Below are 25,994 nucleotides of genomic sequence, written 5' to 3'. Positions count from 1 at the left end.
GTATTCAATTTGGGTACCCGGCTCATCCCAAACTACTGCGCCTTGTTTGTTGAATATGATCTTTACTGTTCTGCTGATCTGCTTCTGCATCAGCCAAAAGTATTTTGGACCGGAATACTTAGCATCATACTGTTAGTTGTTTTAGTTGAATAATCGTTTATAGTTACGCGAATTTAATGAATTAAACAAAAAAAAAAAAATATAGTTACGCGAATCAACCCTACTATTTTGGGAGATTATCATTCTAGATAATGAATCGTGCAGATGGTATATAGTATTTCCTTTTGCCAAAGAGACAAATCATGATTAATTACTGGTCATATTAGTTACAATTCATCGCATCCACTAATGGAAAGTCCTTCTCTGATCTTCTTTCGAGAATAAAGGCCATTGGTTTACCGCCAGACTATGCAGGCTACTCCTTAACGAGATTAAATATATCCCATTTCGGACACTACAATCGCATGATTGCCAAATTTCGATACACGGATTCTCTCGTTGGCACCACTCGCAAAAGTCTAAGCTTGCGCATCTCAATCAGTGAAACATATGTCAAAAGATAAGTGTCCGTTATCGGGGTGTATGCGGAAGTCATAGCCGAATTCGCGTCTACATATAGAACTCCTCCGATCACGCATGCCGAGAACGGCAACATCTCCTCCGGCAACTACATCATTGGATTGTCGAACCTCAGGGTTGGAAGTCTGATAGTTAGTAGAGTAGCAGCTTACTATGCTTCTCAAGCTTCTAGTAGTGAGCTTTGACTTAGTTATAAATAGCATCAGTTTTATACAACTGCCGTTAGGCCCAATGCTTCATTGAATTCCTATGTATTGGTAGTTGGTTGATGAATAGCCAGAACCCCCTATTTGAGTCTTTCAAGGAGTGAATATGAGACCGAGAGGCTGGAAATGAAGCCCTCGTTATCAAAAGGCATTTCTAGCGTTGGAATAGCTCTGTAAAACCTCCGACTTCTACCATCCGTAAATTTCCCTTTGATGCATTAATTGGTTAGTCTTTACAAACTGAGTAGACGTTAGGCACATCAGTGCAGGGTGCCAAGACATATATAGTCGAATTCGTAGATCCTCGTTGAATTTGTCTTTGGAATCGAATATCACCCGGATATGGTCAGTTGATGATGCGCAACTCCTGCAGAATAGACAAAGCCGCTGATTAGTAAGGTAAACTGGTGAACCCCTAGACAGGTTAGAAATCCCCCTGATACGCACAGATCATTCTATCAGATCGGAGTTCGGAGTAAATTACCTAAGCTCCGCTCAAACAAGCCTTCTGGATCGGATTAATTGAAAGTTGAAATCTGTCAATTCGTAGTTCGAGCTCACGATAGCGTTTCAGAGTGGGGGGCGTACCGGAGAAAGAAAACGTTTCACCCTAGCTCAGCTGATTTTATGAACTTGTAGGCTCTGTTTAAACCCCCACGTACACCCCACACTCATATCAGCCCTAACCTCAAGTAGCTCGGCAATGTCAGAGAGTTGGTTGTCCGTTTAGTAACCTTAAAGTGATTGCTAGATGTTTTCAGTCCTAGATCGAGCCGTTCAGTCCAATTGGATATCGGCCTAGATTGATCACGCAGACGGAAGGAGGAGTAAATAGATAGTGTTCTCGGATGATTTTAAAGATGCTGTTAGGTAGTATCTAGAAGATCTTTAGAACCTTTATGGTGGTGACAAACGCTTTATGGTCGTGGTTTTGTTTTTGTATTGGCGTTTTGCCAGGAGTGGACGAGACAAACATCTGAGATCGAAACTCCTGATCGTTCGAATACCAATGGATCACTCCACCAGCGCATACCCCTAAGAAAAACGCCCCAAAAGAAAGAAGCAAAGTAAATAAATTAAGCTTAAGCTAAGGAGCAAGGAGCTCCGACCGCTTCCCTACCCGGGATTGTCGCTTCCCCATATTTCCCACCAGCCTGGACAAGGAAGAAATTGTTGCACCTCTGACAGTTGTTTCGCAAATACAATGGGTATAAGGGGGAAGGAGAAAGAAGTATCCCTGGGGGTAGTTCAGATCGAGATCCAGATCCAGATCGGTGGATATTGCGGGGTTTAGGTTGTTACTCGTGACCATGGGGCTCGCGTGCTGCATGACACTCTGAAATGGATCATGCATAGTAGGCACTGGTACCCGTATTGAGGCCAAAACCACTCTGAACTAAACACAACAAGTACCCAAAAATGACCATCGTGAACTCTTAGGGGTATATGTGTGGAGAAACGTTGGCCTGACGTGTTTAGTACGCTGGGTAACGCTTCCTTAGGTAGGGAAAATAAGACGATCTGTACACGTTGGCACATTAAATTCCCATGTATGATAACGCCGCCTTGAGTGGGAAGAGGCCTAGATGTGTACCCACTCTTGTTCAGGAGGTATAGGCGGGACGTTGTGCAAAGTCATTCACAACACATCACTCGCTCAAGCCACACCAAGGGGCTCAGCCACAACGGCGCATAACGCGGGCGCAACAATCGGGCCGATGAAGGGCACGCATCCAGTCCGAGTAAACTCCCCGAAGCGGCCTGCAAGAAACGACATCACAATGACAGAGGCCGCGGATCATCGTATGTAAACGAAAGTGATAGGTTCCCGAAACTCATTAGAGCGTGCTGGAGGCCAAAGAGGATGGATACATGGATGTACAATAATTATGGTAGCTGCACATGTAAACGCAAACCCCGCATTTTAAGCAAAAGAAAGGAATAAAGAAATAAGAAAAGAAAGCGAAGCGAAGAAAAAGAAGAGGAAGAAGCCGAAATGCAGATCGAGCACAGAAAGGCATCGGGAAAATTTGCGCCAAGATGGCACAAAGTAGACTGCAAGGTCGGCAAGCTGCCGAGCACCGGGACAGTCAACGAATGGTATCAACCCGGAATGCTTCAGGTTCGTCATTCAGGCCAAGATTGCAATTAAGTACCGTATTTTCGCTAATTACAGTACTGTTTGGCCATTGCTCTATTGCTATTGCTTACACACCTAGACGTTGAATCAGTGTTGTCGTGACACTTGAGGTTGCTTGAAGCCTGAAGGGTGCTATGGGCGCTAGATGATGTATGTTCCATGTCCCAAATGTAGATTGCCTACCTCCTTCTACCAACCACCATTTGACGTGGCTCTATTGACCAATGTCGAGCGACAGCATTCCGGGCCGTTTCCACCCAAGCTCTAGCAAGCATCCTTGAGCTTCCACGTTCCGATAATGGAGGCTCAACAGATGTTTCAAACTCGACTTCTGGAAAAGACTTTTACCTCCCCCTGTACTGAGCTCACGATAATATTACTATCCTTGCCCTTTCCTTCTGCCCCCACGTGCGGATGACTGCGCCAGCTATGGGCATTGGTGAGTAGAGACTTCCACCGGCAATAGGTAAGTGGAGTCGGGGATAATCTAAACTCCATGTAGACAAGATATGAATTACACGCCCTCTCGGTCCGGGAAAAAAACAAAAACAGTTGAGGGCTCAACGAAGGTGTGGATGAGGGAAGGGAACGGTTACAGATGTGGTATGATGTTGCTTTGCTTAGACCTGTGAACCTAGCTCCCGGTACCGATACGCTGAACTGGGCATAGTACCTCGGGCCACCCTGCAAACAACGACACCTGTGGCTTTCCCCAGACGAACGAGTAGTAGTACCTTGGTGATGTTTGTGCTACCAATAGAAGGAACCTACCATGTAGCAACCAATGGTTTGTGCCATACCAAGCTTTGCTGCAGAAAGCATCCCGTTCAGAGAAAAAATTTGATTGAGAGAGCTCTCTCTCTCTCGAAAGTCGTGCGCGTTCAAGCAACATCGTCGCCCCCTCAACCCCCGGTTGTTGTATAAAGCTGACGATCCTCCTCCTCACTCATGTCTCCATTCTAACTCCGTCTCCGAGCTTCCCTGTAAACTCTTGGTCTCATCTGCAGTTGTCTGCACTGTCTGCATCATCGTGTTTTGCAATTGTCGCTGAATCATTTCACATTTCCTTTACGGCCCCTCCCCCCCCTCCCCCCCTTGCATCATCCAAGTGCTAGTCATCCATCCTAGCTGTGTGCTTGTAATCACTTTCGTTCCTCCTCTTTAACCTTCTACCTAAAAACTGCCCAACTATAACTACATTGAATCCCCTCCCAAATTACTTCTTCATCACTCAAGCTCCCAAGTTAATAGTTTCATCGAAAGAGAATACCCATCTTCCTCACCTTACAGAAATAACACTTAATCAACAAGATGTTGATGGATCCGATTACTCCAGCTGCTACCCCTCCAATGTCAAGCCCTGTGGAAGTCACTTCATGCCTTGGAAGAGCCAACTCTTTGGCATCGGTCAGGTCGGTCTTCACTTTATCAGTTTGCTCTGCCTCTGCCACCAACGATAAAACCAATGTCACCTCTGCTCGTTGCTCTCACTGCCAGGCTATCGCCCCACCAGTGAATTCTGGTGTAACACTCAAAGACATCCCAGCTGAGGTTACAACAGCGAAGGATGGGGAGCTGACTCCGTTGGAAGCTCCCAAGAGTCGTAGCTTGACAATCCAGACCAGTGGCCCCGGCTTCGATTCAGCTGCCCCAGAAATTGGTTCTGCGACTGCAAGTTTGCTGAAAACCCTCCAAGACACCAACAATGAGCTACAAATCCATTGCCAGAACCTTCATCAGATTCGTCTCATGAACCCATCACCAACACCATCTCGTCGTGGATCCGTGTGCCTAGCAGAATCCGAGGCTTCTATTGTCACCTCGTCAATCTCCACTGACAAGATTACGGTTCAAGGGCCTGGCTTCCAATCAGGTCACCCTCTTATTTGCGATCTTGGCGATTTGGTAAACCTATCGAACGCCAACTTCCGTCTGCTTAAAACATTGCAAGACAAGGTCAACAAGGTGGATTCGGCCGAGAAGATGCTACGCACTGAGCGTGAGGCAATTGAGCGCGAGAGGGAGCAGTTGAAGCAAATGAATGCTGAAGCTGAGCGGGAAAGAGTCAGGCTGATGGCTGGAGGTTTGCGATGGGATGATTATAAGGTACACCGCTATCCCTTGCTTTAGACTACAAACTCTTTTCATTTTACTAACTTGGCCAATAGATGAGTGGTGCTCGTAACCATTCTGTACAGGGTTCAAGGAATGTATCTGGAAGAGCTACTCCAGAGGGCAATTGGGATGAGGAGGTCGAGGATTCTGTTTTTGATGAGGAATGGACAGAAGAGAAGGAGCAGGAGTTAAAATTGCTAGAAGGAAAACTGAAGAAAGCCAACCGGCAATGGAGCGATAAACAGGAAGAAGTTTTGGGCCCAGTAAGTTTTACTCTCTGGGGTTTATGGATCTTTAGGACATACAATCCTCTAAATCACGAACCTCTAAATTTTTTGCAATTTCGTTCTAACATATTCTTGTAGCTTGAGAGATTGCGAGAAGAGAAGCGCCAAGTAAAGAAAGCCAATAAGCTTGATCGCCAAGCCTCAAACAAAGCCGAGAGAACGAATTCTCGCGAAGAACAACCAGAAAAGCCTCTGCGAAAGAACTCTGGCTTCAAAAATTCGCTTTCCAACATTAGAAGAAAATCATCTTCCGGCTCATTGACTAGAAGGGATTCTTCACCTGCATCTGGTAGTGCCACTCCTACAAGGCTTTTTAGAAAGTGGTTCCCATAAGCTTTGAGCCAAATATTCATCTCCATCACCCTCGGAGAATCACAACGCAAAACTGCCCAGCATTTTCTTTTGTTATTCTGAACATTGTCCTTCCTGAACGTACTAGTGAAGTTTTCTTGGTTTGTTTCACTGGGTCCGGTTAAGAAAAAAGTCTGTCTGCATGTCTGGTTGTGCTTGGGTTTTCATTTTGGGTGCATGGTGATTGTTGCATTTTTGTTTTATGCTGTTCGGGTGTGCGGAGTACGTTTCGTCTCGTTTTTGGGGCCTATTTCTACGTTCTCTTGTCATGCCGGTAATGCTGTATGACTTATTTTCATTTTGGTCTCACGATACCCTTTGGAGTTTTTGTTTTCTTCACTTCTTGTTTTATGGCGTACCTACATGACCCTTGGTACTCTGTAGCCACCTCAAGTCGGGTGGTTGTACAAATAATATTTATTAAAGAAATTATATCATTAAGGCTCTACTCTCTCCAAGCTTCCCTTTCTGTCACGATCTAGAAATATGATACATGGAGGTTTTCTCTGTCAATCGACAATTCTAGTTGTGTTTGAAACCTTTGAATTATTGTCCAACCGGGTGATATGGCGCCGTTATGTATATGTGCTATGTGCCTACACAGGTCCGCGGTTCGAGTGATGAGTTGTGAACGGCAGCGTGAGCCATGATCGATCGATCCTCGCATTCGTATCTCGTGATACAGCATTATGGAGCCAATTTTTGATTTATCTTCAATCAACAACAGGCTTAAGATCATAGATTCATAGAGATTTTTCCTTACTGTGCTCCAACAGCAATGGGTGCTTACTATTCAGTACTACAACCAGCTTATTATGGAACGTAGCCGTATCCATGGTTATTGTGATTACGAATATTCTGGCGATCATCCCCTCCCCACCAATGATCACCCAGGCCCTTGACCTGTGCACTCGGACGTACTCTCAAGGCTTAAACACCAACAATCCGCTGGTAAAACAAAACACTCGGCATTCTTTTCCGGGCTTTGAATCATATGAATCTGATTTCTTTTTTATCACATGTAGGTAACTCCTGCACGGGAAATCTCACCAAAATAGTTTTTTTTTTTTTTTTTTTTTTTGATTACCTGTAAGTCAAGTCACGTCAGGTACCACCCTTCTTCCTTGTAAATAATGTGATATCGCATTCAGATGCATGGACAAGCCCCCATTCTTGGCTGTAAACTTATCGAGTGCGGTGTGTGGTCCGGCCGCGGTAAATGTTAATCTATTGTAAGTATGTACTTTCGTTATGAAATCGGAAAAAGGATAGAGGACCGGTAGACAAATGCGTATGTGCTTTGCATAAATTTCGTCCATGGCCTACCCTATCAAATGCCCAGCTAGATAATGTACGTACTGCGGTAGGACTCCAGTTATAAGATTTTAAAAGAAGCCAGAGTTGATACCTGAATGATTATAGTTTTCTAGAGGCGGGTTGGGTGCATGCACACATATCGTAACACAAGCTATCTACTCGTGCGAGAAGAGGTACAGTACTGTCGTTCACGGGGTATTGGCGGATACTGGGTGTTGGCGAATTGCAGGTAAAAGTTGGCTTGGCTGTCTCTTTTTTGCCCTGTCCGCCATCAGCCAGTATCCGCCAATACCCCGTGAACGACAGTACCTTTACTATCGTGATGTGGATGAGGTGCAATCAGCCAACGAGAATTCGACAACCCTGCGCACAATATTTCCATGCATACATACCAGGGGACTCCCACCCTCGCCAAGGTCGAGCATTAATGAATTGTAACCAAGGATTCATTCATCCGAAGAAGGGGAACGCCAGAAAAAAGAAAAGAAAATAGATAACCATCACGAAAGAAAGTGTACTGCCGGCCAACATCATCCAATAACCGTTTGGACGAGATGGTAGGGCCCCTCACTCGCAAAAAGTTTCTGTGGTAAGTACCGAGGGGTTAATCCGGCTAAATCACACCGAGTCTACTTACATGCCAATGAGATACCGGTAGCTACAACGGTGCTGTATGTATCTACTCTATCTGAATACATAGGTACTGTAACTGATAGAGTGGGTATAGTTCGTAAGGTTACAAGGCAGCAAGTATCCTGGCCTAAGGATCGTTCTAGAGCGCCAAAACATCTTCGCAGGTAGCTTAGCGCACTGGATATGTAGGTACATACCACATGCAAAGGATACATACCACGATATACATGGGACCTTTTTTTTCTTTGTCTCGTTTGATCAACGGGTTAAACCGGTTATAATATTCTTAGAAGAGACCGGGAATCAATCACTCGCCCGTGATCCGTTCTCTTCTCTCTAGGTTAGTGTGAATGTGAGGGGGGTATAATTGACTTACATATATAGTATCTGCTGTGCTGCCTTCGGGGAACCGTTTTTTATACCCCGTGCATGGCGAGGAAGGAGGGGTTCTACCTGCGCAACTACATCATGTAATCACCAGCGCGGCGAAAACCACGGTTGTTTGCGATCTCCTGTCTCCGGATGGCGCAAAGGAAAGTGAGGGAGCTTCGGGAAGATGTTGTGTTCCGTCAAAGACTATGGAAACAAGTTCAGCATGCAAAGGATTGTATGGAACGAAGAAAACATCATGCAGTGAAAATACACCATGATGATTCGATTTTTTTTTCTCGTGTTACACATGACTTTTGTGTTACCAACCCACCCACCCACCACATCCCGAGACATTCGGTGGTCCGGATCTGAATACAATACCCCCGAGTCCCGACCACAGATTACCGAAGTTGGATCCACAGGCATCCCTGTGTGCGCTCTGCTCTACACAAGACCTCTTGCCCTTCGAGTATGCAGCTAGCAGCACGTTTTAGGGCAATATAGCACTCTAGAGTATGTACTGTATCACAATAACACTAGCTAGAGAAGTATGTAGGTACATACAGCCGTATTCTAGAGTAGACTCCCCTAGGTCTCCTGTGTAGGCTCGTCGATATAAGCTGCGTTTATGCTAGGTAGGCTATGGTAAGAATACATGTAGATTCATGCAATCTAGCTGGGGTTGCATGCATGCGTGTAGGTACTTTAAGTACCTACATGATGCCCGTAACTACAAGGGATCAAATTAAAGTAACTTTTCACGCACCTCCGAAGTCATCCCCGATTCCTCTTATGTTGAGCTTGAATATGGTTCTTTTGAGGTCCAAAACAGCAGGCAGAGTAGGCTTCTTGAATGGCTGTTTCACTCAGCTACATACCACTACCCCTCATTGAACGTATTTTACACCATCCGCAGATACATGGCTGAGATGACCTAGGACTCTTCTCATTTTGAAAAAGGTGGTTAGCTAAATTCATCTTCCCGTTTTTTTTCTTTTGGCTTTTGGGGAAAAGGATAGAGGAAAAAATACCTTCAATGACTTTTTTCGGTAGTGCGGGCTTACCAGGCTTTGAGACGGGATGGAATACTTGAGGCGTCTTGCCTTGTACATACTGCTTTGTTTTTCACATAGTAGCTCCTGACCAAATCTATACGATGTTTCGCTGTCCTCTACCTATAATATGGTTATGAGTCATCCAGACGGGTATGGCTACATGTATCTTTACTGCTCGAGATATACAGCCACTCTGCAAAAGTGTTCGTGATTCCGATTTCGAAGTGAGACATTTCTCCATAGGTAACCGTAGCGGAGCATCAAAAAAACTCCAAGAGAAGACTTTCCCAGTGATCAATGGCGCCCGGAATCAATGAAGAATAAGATCAATGACCTATCTTCTTTTATATATAGTCACCAACTATATTATATATTTTTCCTTATTTTGAATCTCAACATTAATAACATCAAGAATACGGGTGCGCCACACTGTGCACTGACATTAAAACTAAATCACGAACACTTTTGCTGAGTGGCTGTATATATATATACCATGAGGAATACGCTTAATATCTGGCTAGATACATGAAAGTAATAGAAACTGGTACTGTTCATGTGACTAAGGAGTATTCTACGGTGCCGGAGCCAGTGACGATAAACCTATTGCATTTCTTCACAAAATTCACTCCCCCCCCCCCCGGGGGCCTACTTGCCCAATCTATCTCGCTTTCCAAAAGGGGATCCTAGCTATAGTCTATAGAGCTACAACTTGTCTGTTCCGGCTTTCTCAATTTTTCTTTTTGAAGGAGTAGACAGGGCTAGTAAGTAATCGAGTCATCACAGGCTTAAAGACCACCGCCAAAATTAGCCCCCAAACCATAGTTTATTCCATATAACCAGATAATCGCTAGAAAAAGGTGGTTTATTAGTACCAAAATCACACTACATGTACCCAATAAATCGTTTTTTGGTCTGGGCTAATGACCACTATGGCCATCTAGGCTTGTCATGACTGGCACAATAGAGGCGCCATATAGATGTGTGCTGTGTATCAATATAAAACGCGCCGAAAGCCAATATTTTATCGTGCCTACAATTTCAGGGATTTTCATGCGTTCCGGTCATTTCCTTTATATACACCTAACCCTAGACGCTCTCCTTAATTTCAATGATCATGATTCCTCACGCAAAGATCACACCTTCCCCTATGTGAAAACAGAATAGACCGTTAGCCTAACCGTCCATAGACAGATAGATGTAAATGACAAAAATTCCGTACTAGCCTTTCGTTAGTAGATAAATGGCACAAAAGCACTAGTGCGGCTGGTAATTAGTAGAACATTTAGCTCCCGAGGATTAAACGCATGTAGACGGTGCCTAACATGATGGGTGGCCTTGGCACATTATCTGCTAGCTAGACCACTTGCCTATGCATATCTCGCAGTGTCCGTAAATTATATCCCAGGACCCTATCTGGTGCCTCGACGACTTGACTCACTAACCAGTTTGCTTATACATTAAGTGAGAGAAATGTGTGTATTGAATGTAATTAACGAGTCTTAGGCTTCTAAGTTATTTAATTGGGTTCAAGTCATATGATCATGTGAATTTGAATGTTTCGTTCGGGTTTAAACGCTCTTTTCCCAACTAAGATTCATAATTGTTCCAGGCGGTGTTTCTATATAGGATTAAGCAAGGTGAAGCTGCTGTTCTTGCCTTGTTTTATCTCGTCTCGTGATTGGGAATCCAACTAGAGCTTTCTTATCGAGCCAGTTTGAGAATGCCAAGATATATGTAGTTATAAACGAGTGATTGCGTGTGATTGAAATCGATTTTTGTCGTGATATTAACATGGAGAGATTTTGATCGTCTAGTCTGTGATTGTTTTCAATACCTAGGGCGGTACTAGTCCAGAGCCGAATCAATCTTGAGCTGATAAGTTATTAATCTTAGAAACCAGCGTCGGGTACGTTTACTGTTTTTCAGCGATGTCATATATTTTACAGTAAAAGAAATAAGGGCTGTACTAACAGTTTATGACGAACTGAAATGCTCATGTATATTTCTCACGTATCCTATCGTGATACAATTATCGTCTAGTAACGGATATTCCACAGTTCCACGTCACTAAGGGTAATCTTACTTCCTCATGCTCAGTTCCTGAAAGATGAAGACTTAGGGTCAAGTTAGTGGCTGCGCCCCCACTTGCGGTGGGTCCCCCTCTTCTCCTAACAATACTAGTAACCCCCCCCCCCATTACCTGTTCGGGTTCAGCAGCCGGGCGTGGAACCAGTCCCACCGTGCTGAAGTCTACGCTCGACAAACCCCCGCTATACGCCTATCGTTACACTAGTTCCACAGTTCCTCGACCCTAAGGGTACCTCTTGCACCACTCATCACTGACACCCAAAATTCGGATGGTGATCACTACATGATTATGACCTATCATACGTTCCAGTCAGCTATCTCAAGATAGACCATAGATTGGTTTCCTCGAAGATTTTTGAGGTCTAGAGAGTGTGATTTAGAAATTAGAATGAGGAGGAAAGCTTTCTTTATCGATTTGCAATTTGTTGGATATACTCGCGCGTTAATTAAGTCCTGAGAAATTTTGTGAGGTCATTGCTACCAAGGATTCTCAGGACTTAATTAATGGGTGGGTAAACAGCGTAAGTACATGTATTGAATGTATCCCAGATACTCTAAACAGATAACTCTGTATAGGATAGGAATCATAGGATAATCTGTTATTTTGCTTGTACGGCTCTTATAGGTACGGCGGTTTATGATAACTCGTGGATCGCGCGTTGAACGGTTGGCCATCTCTCTATGTTTGGTAGTACATTATTTCGTGATTATACGCCTATTATATTAATTGAGCATGAGATGATTGTACTGCAGCGCAAGGGCTAATGGCTCAGTCTAGTACTTCTCGATATTCTATCGAATTCACTAAATGACGGGAATATGGTTACACTGTCAATTGAAACACTCGCATGATCGGTGAGCTTCCGATTGGCTCGTGTATTTCTTGTCATGAGTCCCATGGGGCGCAACAGGCAACCAATGATCCACTAGTAAAGCAATCCGTAAAGCAAGGAAAAGACCCTAGCAAGGAATATTAAGCTCTGCATCAGGCTCCCCGCGCTTGGATCCCATCTCCCCCGCTTCCCCACCAACATCATCTCCTCATCCAGAATTCCTTCCCAAAAATATCATCTGTAACTCTCTATCTCCGTTACACTACATCGACCCAATACCAAAATTTCAATTAGCCTAACAAGATGGATTCCTCTGAACCCCTCCGCCTTCATACCTTACCTGTCGATATCCTCATAGACATCTTCAAAGCTCTGCCGAGCTTTGCTTTAGTTCCCCCCCTCGTCTTGACTCATCGCGCCTTCAACGATGTATGGGCTGCGAATTTCAACGAGATCGCACCATTCATCGCACGTAAAAACTTCCAGCCTTGGTCGGATGCTCTTAACCTTATGCTCGAACAAAAGAACCTTGACTATGATGTCATCGCTCTCCCCGGTCCGTACTTGCGCCTCTCAAGGGATGATATCGCCCAACTTCAGAATAACGCTCGTTACGTCAATTATCTCCAAAGATCCCACAACGATTGGAAAGAGCAATGGTGGAATAGCCCTCTTACAGAGTCCGAGGTGTTTCGATACCACAGGGCCACCTATCGATTGTGGAAGTTTATGCTCACAATGTATCTGCCGAAATGTGAGGATATGTGTGATGGATACACGATTATGGATCTCATCGATATGCAGACAGCCGCGAGGAAGTTTGATGTCTATTACGATTTCGAGGTGACGGGGCTGCCGAATTTTGAAAAGGCTCCCACGGGCACGGCGATCAACAGTTTGTATAGCATGTTAAGACGACGGGTCACTGCATTCTGTGAGTGCGATGAAAGTATCGATTCGGACGATGTATATGAGTGCAACAAGCGGTATGCGAATTTGGTGATGCTGGACCCGGAGGAGATGAAGGGTAAGGAGTGGGTGAAGTCTGTGGTTGGGAAATTGGAGCACTGCGAGAAAAAGTTGAAGGAGAAACAGCAGGGGGCTGCCGCTGCGAAGAGCACAGCCTGAGGACAAACAAAGATAACACAAGCGGTTTTTGTCTTTGGGGATAGGAACATATAGGACGAATACCATATTTTCCTTACTTTTCTCTTGCCTTCTTTTCAATACTCTTATTCTATTACATCTTGTCCCATCTGCTCTCTACCTTAAATGGGTTTGGAAGTTCACAGAAAGCTTGAACGTGTGGATACAAGCTGGTTTCGGTTTCGTTTCAGTTCTATTTCAATCTGCAGAACTTGATGTTAATACACACTCTCTTTTCTTGTCAACTGGAAACCCATGCACTACCACCATCATGCACTCAATCATTTCTCAGTTACGAATATAATTTGCTATGTGTATCTTGCATTGGTTGTCATCATTTCGGCAACTATAAATCGCTTTCATGTGTATCATCTTAGGGCAAGTTACCTTCATCCACACACATGAATTTCTTATGGGTGAAATCAAATTAGTTAAAACATATACCTCGTCTCGTTTTGGTACCTCAAAGCATTTCATATTTTGTAAACGCGTTTACGGCTTTCCTTATTAATATACATGTACCGTTATATCTCGAGAAATCAACTATCTCCGTATTTGTATGTAGTAAGTCCGGGCCCGGGCGAAGTGGCAGCATCAAACTTCACGTGCTCGTGCAGATACACGCGTTTTCTAGTCCGGAATTCAGATTTAACTAAGCGGAGATAGTGGATTACTCGAGAAATAACGGTACCTGCCATATGTTCTTGTTTGGGATGTACTTCATAGGACCAATATGAAGATTGCTGCAATAAATCTATCAGTGGCATCATTGTCCTTTGGGTGTGAGTTATAAATCAGGGTCATAACTCAACATCTCAAATATTGGAACGTGGTGTATCGTGCTCAAGTCCCACATGCAGTCTGCAGGAAATCTAGCCTATAACGTGTGTAGTACTGTATTATATGAAAGTCGCCGATAAAATCCGTTCCTTAAATCTCACGTATGCGCTGTCACTGTTTGCCCCTAAGGGATCAAATCCGATTGATTGATGTGCGATATATGTATACGCCCAAAAGACGGGCAAAACTTTGCCAAAAAGGTCAAGTGCCGAGGTTTCTGCCATGAATTCCAAATCATCTTGTTTTCAAAAGTAACTGTTGAGACACAATGATGAGATATTTTAATCTCTTTAGTTCCTCCATACTGGACATCAGCTCATGGCGGCGTGATGGCACAAAATAGGATAGGGATAGCTACGATACTTCATTCCAGAGATCGGGGAAACCCAGGCTCTGGCAGTGGCTTATATTTAACCAAAAGCTGAAGTTTCATATATGATTGGATCTGAGAATCGTTGGTCCATATCCCACGTGTTGGAGTGGTCTTACTCAGGGCTGCAGCAAGATGCATTTGCATTCCATAGAAAGCCCGCGAGGGAATAATCCTATTCAGCTGCTTCTCCGGTATCATGATTCGTCACTCGTTGCTCGATTACTATACAGGGCTGAATAGTAAGCCAATAAATATAACCTATCTCGTCATAACACGGTTTGGGCCAATGATATTCGAATCGAGGTGGGATTTGCCTCCATAAAATCTTAAAATTTCCTGGTCGATCAAGCGCTTATTTGCGGCTCTGGACTCTCTGCTGGCATCAGTGTGGAGAAAACCGCCTTGCTACCTTCCCATTCCTATTGGGAACCCTTGTTTTCAGTGATTTGGGGGCCTGCCAAGACATAGAGCTAATAATTTGGATGTATGAGGTTAGACGGACATTGGTACGCTTGGTAGGCTGTAGTAGGGAGTGTCGCATGCGCAGGCCACCGTTTAAGTCTGAACTACCTAGATAGGCTTTCAAAGAATACGTTGAGCTAAGAGGAAAATGATCAACCTCAAGAGCAATTGTTTCCATCCCAGCTCGTGGTCCCTCAATAGTTTAACGACCTGAGCGGGGAGCGCCGGGCGGCGACAAGCGTAAAGCAAACAGATCGTAGTCGGATACCTGTTTGTACCTAATGTCCGTGATCATATGGAGGAAAGTCCCAGATCGTGATCCCGCTGTATCCGTGGACATAGTTGTGTGGTCATGTCATGCAGGATGGTGGAAGATTGTCCCTGGGAAGGTCCCGAACGAATTATTCCCCGGCCTGGCTCGGCTGATGCTTTATTCAATCCAAGTAGGCGTCAAATGAGATTTCTTCCTAGGCCCACTTGTATGGAGATGAGGTATGGCTAAGCATTGAAGTGCTGTTCCCGTTTCAGGTTGTGAAATTGCATAAGTGGATGGCGAATCAAGATTGGTCCCGCACTGAGGCGTTTGTCGCTCGAAGCTTATCTACAGCGCCACACGGGGGCTAGTCTGTTTGGGACTGCGAACTTCCTCTCTGGACTTGAGATCGTCACAATCCAACGACAACTTCCCTTCGAAGGGAGAGATGCCCGAATCAACTCCGAATAGGAATCTTGGTGGAGAACGCCCTCTAAAATACTCTAGAGTTTATCGGTTAACCGGTATCGATAGGAGATATGTATCTAGGTCTCTTGATACGTAATAACTCGCTGCCAAAACAATTGTTTGGCTGTCCCGGCCCAGGGGCCAGGGCTATTTAAGGAGCTTGACCAAGAGATTTACTCTACGTACCTATCTAATCTCAGGTAGATCGCCCAGTAAGATGATAGGGAACGTTCCTACATATCTGGTAGGAGCAAGGGGCACCTAGAGAAACGATTTTTCAGCTGCCTTCTCGGGCAATACAGCCCGAAAGATTTCATCAAAAGGCTTGTTTTCTCACGCCGGTATTGGCAGTTGGAAATGTCAGCAAATAGTATCACTTGCGGAAAACGGCTTGCTATGGTTAGAGGTGTGGAATGAATGTACACCTCACAGCACTGCGGGAGCTAGTGGGGTTAGGGCCGAGTTACTCAGTATGTTCGTCCTCCCTGACCTATGGTTTTGTTGTTATGACATGTGGTGAATAGATGTACCACATATGCGTATATCTACCCGCATTCCCCCACATAAAGCTCGGCATCGACATCTTGGAAGTCTTGGTCTCTTCACCCTCCCCTGGTTAGTTTTGTTCTAAGTAGAAAAGTCCTAGACTTACCTTTCTGCTTTAAGAAAGTTTATCGGGATTTTCACATCTGGTATGGACCACATTCTCTTTTACATCATTTCAAACCTACAACTTCTATGTTACTACATGTAGTAAACGCACCCCGATCCAAGAGACAGCCTATTAGACCTGTAAATTAGTACATAAGCTAACAGTTAGTGATCTAGTAACTGCTAAGATGCGGTACATCAATTTTTCAGCATGGCCACTCGTTGCCCTAGTAGGTTTCGCATTAAGCGTACCAGCTGCCTCGACTTCAACCCCCTATGAAGTTTTTGAGGAGCTTCCTATGGCTCCCGAGGGGTGGACAGAGCTACCATCAATGCGAGTAAATTTGCAGAAATCAATGGCAATGCGCATTCACCTTGCCCAACAGAATGTTGTCAAGTTTGAGCAGAAGGTTATGGAGATCAGCACCCCAGATCATCCTTCCTACGGTGACCACATGGATACCGAGCAGATCAAGAGCATGCTGCGGCCATCTCAAAGTACTCTTAACGCAGTCCTCACGTGGTTAGAGGATGCTGGTCTTGGCGAGCAGGCCGTTGTTGAACATGACTGGATCAAGATGAATGTCACTATTGGTCAAGCACAAGAGCTTCTGCAAACGAGATACTCTTACTTCCGTAACGACGAGACCCAAAAGATTATCCTTCGTACCCTTTCTTACAGCCTCCCGGCTGAACTCCATAAACACATTCTCCTGGTACAACCTACCAACATGTTTGGCATGAGACAAATGGGAAGTACTATCATCAAAGAGGTTGAAGATGCATCTTTGCGGCAGATGAAGGCCTTCAAGCAGATGGCACCCGGATTCAATTTCACTCAATGTAACGATACCATTGTTCCCCAGTGTCTGAAGGTTCTTTACAACTTCCAAGACTACGTTGCGAAGGCACCCTACGGTAAGAATAAGCTGGGTGTAAACGGCTTTCTTGAGCAGTACGCCCAGTATGAAGACTTGAAGGTCTTTGTGCAGAACTATGCTCCCAAAGCCATCGGCGCAAACTTCTCTACTGTATCGGTCAATGGCGGATTAGCAATTCAAAACTCATCCAACCTTGACGGTATCGCAGAGGCAAATCTCGATATTCAGTATACTGTCTCTCTAAGCTATCCCACTCAGAATATATACTACTCAACCGGCGGAAGGCCTCCTTACATCCCGGACCTTGACGTAGTCACGAACGACAGCGAGCCTTATCTCGATTGGCTTAACTGGATCTTGGATCAGCCAGATATCCCTCAGACCATCACCACAAGTTATGGAGAAAGCGAACAAACCGTACCTCTCAGCTACCGCCATACCGTCTGCAATCTTTTTGCTCAACTTGGCGCCCGTGGTGTCAGTGTCCTCTTCTCCTCCGGTGATGCTGGCCCCGGCTGGTCGTGTCGCTCCAATGATGGCAAGAATACAACAAAGTTCCTCCCTTCATTTCCAGCCTCTTGCCCTTGGGTAACTAGTGTTGGTGGAACTAAAAATATTAATCCCGAAGAAGCTGTATACTTTTCCTCTGGTGGATTCTCGGAGACATGGCCTGTACCTTCGTACCAGGAGAAGGCCGTTTCTGCCTACTTTGAGAACAATCCAGACTCATGGAAACCCTGGGAACAGTATTTCGTTAAAGGAGGGCGTGGATTCCCAGATGTTGCTGCTCAGGGTTTCAACTACCGTGTTATTCTTAACGGGACGGTTAATCTGATTGGCGGTACATCTGCTAGCTCTCCAGCTTTTGCTGGGCTTGTTAGTTTATTGAACGATGACCGTATTGCCAACGGAAAGCCACCACTCGGATTTCTCAATCCGTGGCTGTACTCCGATAAAGTTGCGGAGACTTTCAATGATATCACTCATGGAAGGAGCACGGGGTGCAATGGAAAAATATGGGGGCAGCCTATTGCGGGTAATCCAGCTGTTGTGCCAGGTGCTGGGTGGGATGCAGTTCCAGGATGGGATCCCGTCACGGGATTAGGGACTCCCAACTTTGAAAGGATGAGACAGTGTTAGTTTGTCGGAGTGTATAGATTGCTATAGGAGTGTTCCTTTGTTGAGCGTGTCGGGTTTGATATCTTGTTGATGAGTTTAATGAAGTCTATAACCTGTTTGTGGCTCCTGTTTGAATCTTCGTGAGACTCATGAGCCATCACTCGTTCGGTACAAGTGTGTAATGCCGATCCTTCCGCTCCTAACATGTCGGGGTAACAGCCTACCTGAGAGATGTGTCGTCCAATATCGTAATATAACCTTCCCAAATCGTAAAGATCTTCAACCATCCTAGAATAATATATGAACACCCACGAGATGTACCTTGCATGATTGATCCAAGCTGACTATCCTTTATGCTGTTAAAGCTGCCAACTTTGCCAAGTATCATGTCTCAATTCTGTGGCTTTCGTGCGAGGCTCTCCTGATATTACCATGCGTCATGTTGGCAGCATTTAAGTAACAGCTTAAGGGATACCTAGGCAAATCCACGCGACAGAAAGCAGACACAGAACAGTATCCTAGCGATGAATTCGCCTCATACTAATACCATGACTCACAACGAGCCCAGATCTAGAGAAATACAATACCGCCGTAAAACCTACCCACACACAAGACAGCAGCAGTATCGCCAATCACAACCCATCACTCGGAGACCAACCTCAGGCCGTTAGCCTAATTAATCAGTCCCGCTATAGCTAGCCATCTATACCTTGACCTCGCAATATTGACCGTCGTCCTGCCAGCTCAGTTCATCATACTGATATAGAGAGTGAGATTTGGCCGCTTCATGGGACGCTACATGTAAGTGGGAGAGCAATACCGGTACCAGTATCGAGGCCGAGGTGGGTCTACGGGGTTTATCTAGCTGTCGGGGCTCCTTACGGGTATGTGGGTAGGTGGTGCAGATTATATAAACCCAAGATCACAACCATAGTTTGGCATTGTATGCCAAGGAGGTCGAAAAGCTCAAAGAGGTGATCTGGACAATTAGATCAACTCCCGGCGCGGGAGGCATTGCACTATGCCAGCTCCGGCCTCGTGTACGAGAAAGTGGATGGCTCTGTAGATTTAGTCAGACGGACGGATGAATGGTAAACCGCGTGTGGTATTATATTCGTTTAGAAAACCACAAAACTACGTGTAAGATCACGGGGGAGGTACTACTGGCTCATATCGAGCAAACAAAAATAAGGAAGAAAAGAAAAAGAAAAAAAGAAAAGAAAGCAAATCAACATGGAGCTAGAAAGGAAGGAATATATAAACATATAGACATAAGCCTCCATTCTCCCTATAAACAAAAACCTCCTCTATAATTCATGAAATATATCCTCTCCCCCAGCACGGAATACTAAACCGAGTGATAGTACATGATGCACCCCCGTCGCTCCATCCCCAACGTATATGCGTACCGGGCGCCTGGGTTACTCTACTGGAGCGCGTTGATTATGAGTTGGCTCTCTTCTAATGTGGTTATTGGTGTATAGGAGGTTCTCGGTTGGCGTTATATGGTGGGCGTAGACAAGAAGGCTTAAGGCCGTACGTAGATCTTTCCCCAATTCCCCTCTGTCTGTTTATATCTGGAACCACGGGACTTAGCGAGTGATACACCATGACCGCCATCTCGCCTTAACTCGCCAGCTAAGTCCATGATTACGAAACCACTACTCTCGTTACCACTTCCACTCCTCTCGGGGCATCAATGATCAATTGAACCCCATACGAACATACCCCCCCCCAAACCCCAAAGGCCCCCATAGATCATCCTCCTAACTATACCACACTCCACACTCTGCATCATACACTCCACCACTCCAGCATACACCGGCACGAACCCCGGGGATCATCAACGCATACCTAGAACGCAAACGCAGATCCACAACCCCTCTACTCCAAGTTAACAGCGGGCGGACGCGGGTGGGCGCCATACCTCGCACGTCACGTCACGTCAGTATCCCGAGGATCACATCACATCGATCACATCGCCGCTCTCCCCTGCCATGTACTCCAACGGCACTACCGGTATACCCCCGGCCAAACACCAGCAAAAAGCAAAAGAAACAAAAGACGGGATCCGAGAAAAGGAAAGAAAAAAAGGAAAGACTCTAGAACACCACCATGACATATCCAGACCTCTAGAACGTTTGGCCTGAGTAATGGGTGGGATGGTGATCGTAATGGTGGCATGGTACTGGCATGTGTGGATGTGTGGATGTGTGGATGTGGTGGGAGATCAAAGAAGCAAATATCGAATTGGCATTTCCTGTGACCCCCATGAACAAAAGCAAATTTGTCGAAAAAGCAATTATGGAGAATAAAAAAAAAAATAAAGGATGGAAGGAGCGAAAAGAAATGATGGAACGAACAAGAAACAGAAAGGAGGTAAAAAAGAAAAGAGATCACCATGTGATGTGTTTCCCTGCGTACATCACGCAGATACACTACCTATCACTACACCACACTGCACCACGTACGCCGCACGCCGTATGTGCCGGGGCCGGGGGGGGAGTATGTAGGTATTCTATAGTATGTGATCGACGACGTACGGACCGGTCTTCGGGGCGGGCAGGTACTCTAGTAAAAAGCCTAAAAAGAACTCCACACCTAGAAAGAATTGCACATCTAAAAGAAAATATCTACCTCTAAAAACTAAAAGAAAAACTCTACTTTTCTGAAAATTGAAAGAAGAGGCCTACTCTAGCTAGATATCGATCTACTAGCTAGAATGCACTGAATGTCGGAGACAGATCTCGAGGGGTTGTCCTTAGTTAAAGGTTATATAGAGTAGAATTGCGTTATAAAATCTCCTCTATAATATAGGTTTAATGCATGCAATAATTATGATTGTCCAGCAACCAAGTACTGGCCGCTTCAGAATATCTCATTATGAATCAACAGCCCACAGGGCTGTCGCCAGGATCGCTGCATAGCAATTCGACACTTGTGCCATCTATAGAGTATATGATATGAAGTATGACTCAATTAGATCGGAGTATTACCCCATCATCATCAACTAGATCATGTAGACAGTAAAAACCCAAAGAAGTCTTCACCACCCTCCAAACAGGGATCCATCCATCCCTCCCTCCCCTGCCGATCCATCTCGGCAGCCACTACCTTTCGGGAAGCCAAAAACCAAATATAGCAACAGCAGCAACCCTTTCTTCTTCCTCCATCTTTCCCTGTCACTCCGTGGGTTAGGGTTAATTCCCACCGCGATAAGCACTGCAACCTCATCGAATCGGCGGCGGCGGGGGAGGAGCGAGAGTCAGAGAGGGGAGCTCCTCGACACTGACATGCATTTCTGTTATGTACATGAGCCACTCTAATCCACTCCCCTGACGTATGCCGGATGCTGGCCGGATAATCTTCTGCTCCATAACGTAACGTCATGTAGGAGTAGAGTAGAAAAATTGTCAAAGCCCGTCGTCCTACAACACCAATCCAATTCAATCCAATCCGGTCCAAACTCTACACCGCCGTGGGAAGCCCTCGATATCCGTACCGGCCGCTGGAAATAGCAGATATCTACATATCTATCCCGACAGACAGTATATTTGCTTTCTTTCCAACCCCACCACCGGCCTGATCAGCAGCAGCGAAATATCTCTAGAGTACACACATATAACTGTCCGGTCGATCACAGCATACAAGGTACATACAGCAGCCGGTATCCTCCGCCCAACAAAGAAAAAAAGAAAGAGAAGAAAAAAAAAAATCAACTATACACTATCACCAAATGTTGCCCTTCTCCGCCGTGACCACTCGGACAAACACGCCTGCTCCTAGCTCGCCGACAGAGGCCCGCGCCCTCTATCCCCCGGATGTCCTGAGCAATACTGGCGAAGTCAAGATGGCCGAGAGTCGGGTGTTGCTAATCATGACCGGTAACTCAACTGCTCCCCCCCGCGCGCGATAACTTCTGTGGAACGAATGGGTTGCTGATCGGGAGTGCGTTCAACAGGAGGCACAATCTGTATGGTTAGAGGGCCGAACGGATATGTTCCTGTAAGAAAAGCACCTCTCTTCCCCCCTCCCCCCACTTATCGGTTTCGTGCGGAAAGTTCTGATTGATTGGTTTGCACATAGGCCAAGGGCTTCTTGGAGTCCTGTCTGAAGCCGCGCCCGTCCTTCAACGACGCCTCACCGGTCAAGCAGGTACCAGTTGCTATTGCCGATGGCGTCACAAAGATGGTGGACACTCTACGTGCGCTTCTTCCCCGCCTTCTCGCAAACACCAATCACCCCCACCACTGACTAGCTACTGACTGATGATGCATAGGCACTCCGCCGTCAAAGCATTCCCGCAGAGTGCGCTTTGCCGCCCTCGAGTTTGATCCATTGCTCGACAGCTCCAGCATCAACGCAAAGGGATGGGGCGAGATTGCGAGAGCGATCCAGCGGAATTATACCCTCTTTGACTCGTTTGTCATCTTGCATGGCACGGATAGTCTGGCCTACACTAGCTCTGCCTTGAGCTTCATGATCAACAATCTTGGAAAGTCGGTCATTTTGACGTGAGTACATGGCACCTCTCCTCTCATGCTAATTAGAGATAGGCGTTGACATCTGGGATCGCAACACAGAGGCTCGCAAGCTCCCATGTCGGAGCTCCAAAACGATGCTACGGATAACCTCCTCGGAAGTCTAATCATTGCGGGGCACTACATGATTCCTGAAGTTTGCCTATTTTTCAACCACAAGCTTTTTCGCGGGAACCGGTATAATTTTATCCCCCCTCAAACCTTCAATCTATTTCTGACGGAGATTATGTTCTTTCCAGAGCGACCAAGACCAATGCGCATGACTTTCATGCATTCACATCTCCGAATTTCCCCCCACTTGCTCGGGTGGGCATCTCGGCGAATATCAACTGGCCGCTGATCGAGCGCCCTTCCACCATGCAACCATTCTCAGTCCAGACAAGTCTATCAACGGCCCATGTGGCATGTCTGAGAATATTCCCAGGGATCTTGCCGGAGATGGTGCGAGGTGTTTTGGCGCTGAAGAACTTGCGCGGATTGGTTCTGGAGACCTTTGGTGCTGGAAATGCGCCTGAGGACGGAGAGCTGATTGGCGTTCTAAAGGAAGGCGCCCAGAATGGAGTGGTAATTGTTAATGTTACTCAGTGCCAAGTGGGATCTGTAAGCCCTTTATACGCATCTGCAACGAGTTTGGCGAGAGCTGGCGTTGTTTTTGGTTTGGATATGACTAGCGAAGGTATTTGTTTCAACACTCAACTTTTGTTTACCATTCACTGGCTCTGCCCCATTGACCTTATCTGTTATCTTTCTTGCTTTTTCCTCTTCGCTTGTGGAAACCCTGTTTCCTGGAAATGCTTAATTGGACGTCATCTGGACTCGGGGCCGTTGTACAGCTTCCGGGGCGGGAGTATCGATCTGCGATAGGACAAACGCTGACATCTTGGTGGTGGTTTCAGCGGCCTTGACAAAGTTGTCTTGCCTCCTCGCCAATGCCGATCTCTCAGTGCAAGAGATCCGGAAAGAGATGTCTCGCTCCATCCGCGGGGAACTGACAGAACAGTCAGAGATACATTTTGCCCATCCAAATTCATTCCTGCCACCCAAGGTGTCTTCCTTGACAGCGCTTGGATACGCCGTTGCCAATGGGAGTCATGAGGAGATCACAGCCATCATCAAAGAGACAAAGGAATTCCTGCTTAATGAATTCGATTACTCAGGGAATACGCCACTAGTGAGTGATATTTTCGATTTCCTTGTCTCATCCTTTCCCTTTGCTTCTTCTCGGGGGTGCTGTTCCCGGCTCTGCCTATCATCCAATGAAGGCATTGGTCGCAAAGGAAATACATAGATGGGGGCAGCCCTTCGTTTAGGGATCGTTGCCGCTGATCCCGTGCACCCTTTTCTCAAAATTTCATCCTTCACGATGCATTACGTCATGAGTTCGGATTCCGTCCCCCTTCCCGTTACATAATTTGTTGATCCGGGCCACCAATTGGCTCCTGGCAGCCCCCACCCTTTCCCAATTCCTTCCCCAGGATCAGGATATTCCTTCTACTCTTTACCTAGTCAGCCATCTTTTTGGGTGTCCAGACTCCAGTGTTTTTTTGCTCTGCCCGCCGGCGAATGTTTGCTTCTTTTATTTTCATTTTTCCTTCGACTTAAACGAAGTCACTGACGACGACCATTAATAAATTCTAGCACCTGGCGGCCACGTGCACAAATATCGATATCCTTCGTGACTTTCTGTCCCAGGGGGCGTCTGTGCATTTGCGTAACCGTGACGGAAGGACTCCTCTGTTCTTGGCTGCTGAAGCGGGGATAGAAAGGAACGTCGAGCTGCTAAAGAAGAGTGGTGCACATCTTCATGCAGATGAGGTGGATCTGGCCATCCTGCTTCTGAAAAAGGCTCAAGAGGCATCTAATGGTAATAATGGTGGTACTAATAATGGTAATGGTGATGCCAATGGGAATGGGAATTTAAAAGAAGCCAGGGTTAGGTGCTGGAAAATTGCGGGGCTTTGAAAGGCTACCAGTACTGGTAACGATGCATACAAACCCGGGTAGTTTTATATTTTTCTTCATTTTCTGCCCTTTTTTCTTTTTTTTTTACCCGGGACAAAACACTAGAGCTTTCCTTCCTTTTTCTGCCTTTTTTCGCTCCCCGAATCCAATCAACTGCCGGTTGTGCTTTCCCCCTTCTTTGGGGTCAAAATAGTAAGCATTGGACGTCCGGTCACGTCCCTCACCCGCATAAGAGAGATGCTATTCCAGGGACACCTGGTTCACCAAGACACCAGCTGATTGACGGGCGGGTGGACCAGGGGTTTATTCCGTAAACCGTGGGGTAGAGACGTAGCTAGAGTAGATGCATCTATCCGTAGTGAGCCGAGGATGAACGGAGGTCGCCATCAAGGTGCACAGGACTGGCAGCGTGAAAATTAATTCTTTAATGATTAGAAAATTGGGATATCCAAAAGCGGTTATAATACGGATAGAGGTGTTTATGTTGAGGGACAATGCGTTTTTTTTTTTTTTTTTTTTTTTGCTTTCTAGATAAGATATTAAAGCGCTTCGCTCACCTCCGCAGTTGGAAATATTGTTTCTATCGGACAAGTCCTTGGTCTTGATACATTAGGTACCAACATAACATGCCTGTGTGAGGAGTACGCCGTGCACGCCAGATACGTACTAATAATGATTACCCTAAAGGTGTCTGCCCAATACCGGTAGACCGGTACTGCCAGGGATCCCAAAGAACTCTGTAAATCTTCCGGATCTGAGCACTGAAAAAAGAATACTTGGCTTGCCTTCCCCATTGGGGGATAATAATCGCCGTTCCGCACAGGGCAATGTTCTCGACCTTTTCCTCGGAGCTATCCATACATCGCCGAACGACGTGTCGGTGCTCAGGACAAGTGCCATGAATCTCAAATATCAAGCTCGCACTTCATCCCACGTTACGTACAAAAAGGTACAGTATCCGGAAAGGCTGGAAATTCTAATTCCCCACAGCTCGTGGGATGATGAGATTTTCCTGCAGTAGGCCAGGTACCAGACTACTTTCACACGGGGCCGTCCAGGGGAAATGAACCGAACCTGGCAAATACGTGCACAATACCCCCGGTCTTTTGCCAGCTGCAATGTCACGATGATATTTGTTCCAATTGCAATTGTTGATAACCAACCAGACAAAGGGAAGTGCCTGCAGGACGTTGAGATTTGGCTGGAAGTATGACGGGTTACATAACAACCGCATGCGAGAGAATCCATGCTGCATAGCCTTGTGACCCGAGCCCGGGGGTAAAAAGTTTTTTTTTTTTTTCCCTCTTCTCTTTCCTTCTCTT

The 25,994-nt window shown here is 45.8% G+C and overlaps 4 protein-coding genes across 4 annotated transcripts; all 4 read left to right on the top strand.

Moving 5' to 3' along the window:
- Positions 1-4,236: 4,236 nt before the first annotated feature.
- H6S33_011184 (uncharacterized protein) lies at positions 4,237-5,660 on the top strand (the record flags this gene model as incomplete). Its single annotated transcript, XM_044842937.1, has 3 exons — positions 4,237-5,031; positions 5,094-5,303; positions 5,406-5,660. The coding sequence occupies 3 exons, from the start codon at positions 4,237-4,239 to the stop codon at positions 5,658-5,660; spliced, it is 1,260 nt and encodes a 419-aa protein (XP_044695952.1).
- A 6,619-nt stretch (positions 5,661-12,279) lies between these two features.
- H6S33_011183 (uncharacterized protein) lies at positions 12,280-13,104 on the top strand (the record flags this gene model as incomplete). The annotated part of the gene is made up of 1 exon (XM_044842926.1): positions 12,280-13,104. The coding sequence occupies one exon, from the start codon at positions 12,280-12,282 to the stop codon at positions 13,102-13,104; it is 825 nt and encodes a 274-aa protein (XP_044695951.1).
- A 3,253-nt stretch (positions 13,105-16,357) lies between these two features.
- H6S33_011182 (uncharacterized protein) lies at positions 16,358-18,190 on the top strand (the record flags this gene model as incomplete). Its single annotated transcript, XM_044842915.1, has 1 exon — positions 16,358-18,190. One exon carries the CDS (start codon positions 16,358-16,360, stop codon positions 18,188-18,190), a length of 1,833 nt encoding a protein of 610 aa, XP_044695950.1.
- Positions 18,191-21,905: 3,715 nt separating this feature from the next.
- Positions 21,906-24,672, top strand: H6S33_011181 (uncharacterized protein; the record flags this gene model as incomplete). The annotated part of the gene is made up of 8 exons (XM_044842903.1): positions 21,906-22,053; positions 22,131-22,174; positions 22,256-22,373; positions 22,449-22,683; positions 22,753-22,887; positions 22,950-23,386; positions 23,607-23,881; positions 24,349-24,672. The coding sequence occupies 8 exons, from the start codon at positions 21,906-21,908 to the stop codon at positions 24,670-24,672; spliced, it is 1,716 nt and encodes a 571-aa protein (XP_044695949.1).
- Positions 24,673-25,994: the final 1,322 nt, after the last annotated feature.

Source organism: Morchella sextelata (genome assembly GCF_020137385.1).
Source record: "Morchella sextelata strain SCLS chromosome Unknown scls_6, whole genome shotgun sequence".
Lineage (NCBI taxonomy): Eukaryota > Fungi > Ascomycota > Pezizomycetes > Pezizales > Morchellaceae > Morchella > Morchella sextelata.
Note: the sequence above shows the minus strand (reverse complement) of the source record. Positions and strands in the feature narration are given on the sequence as shown.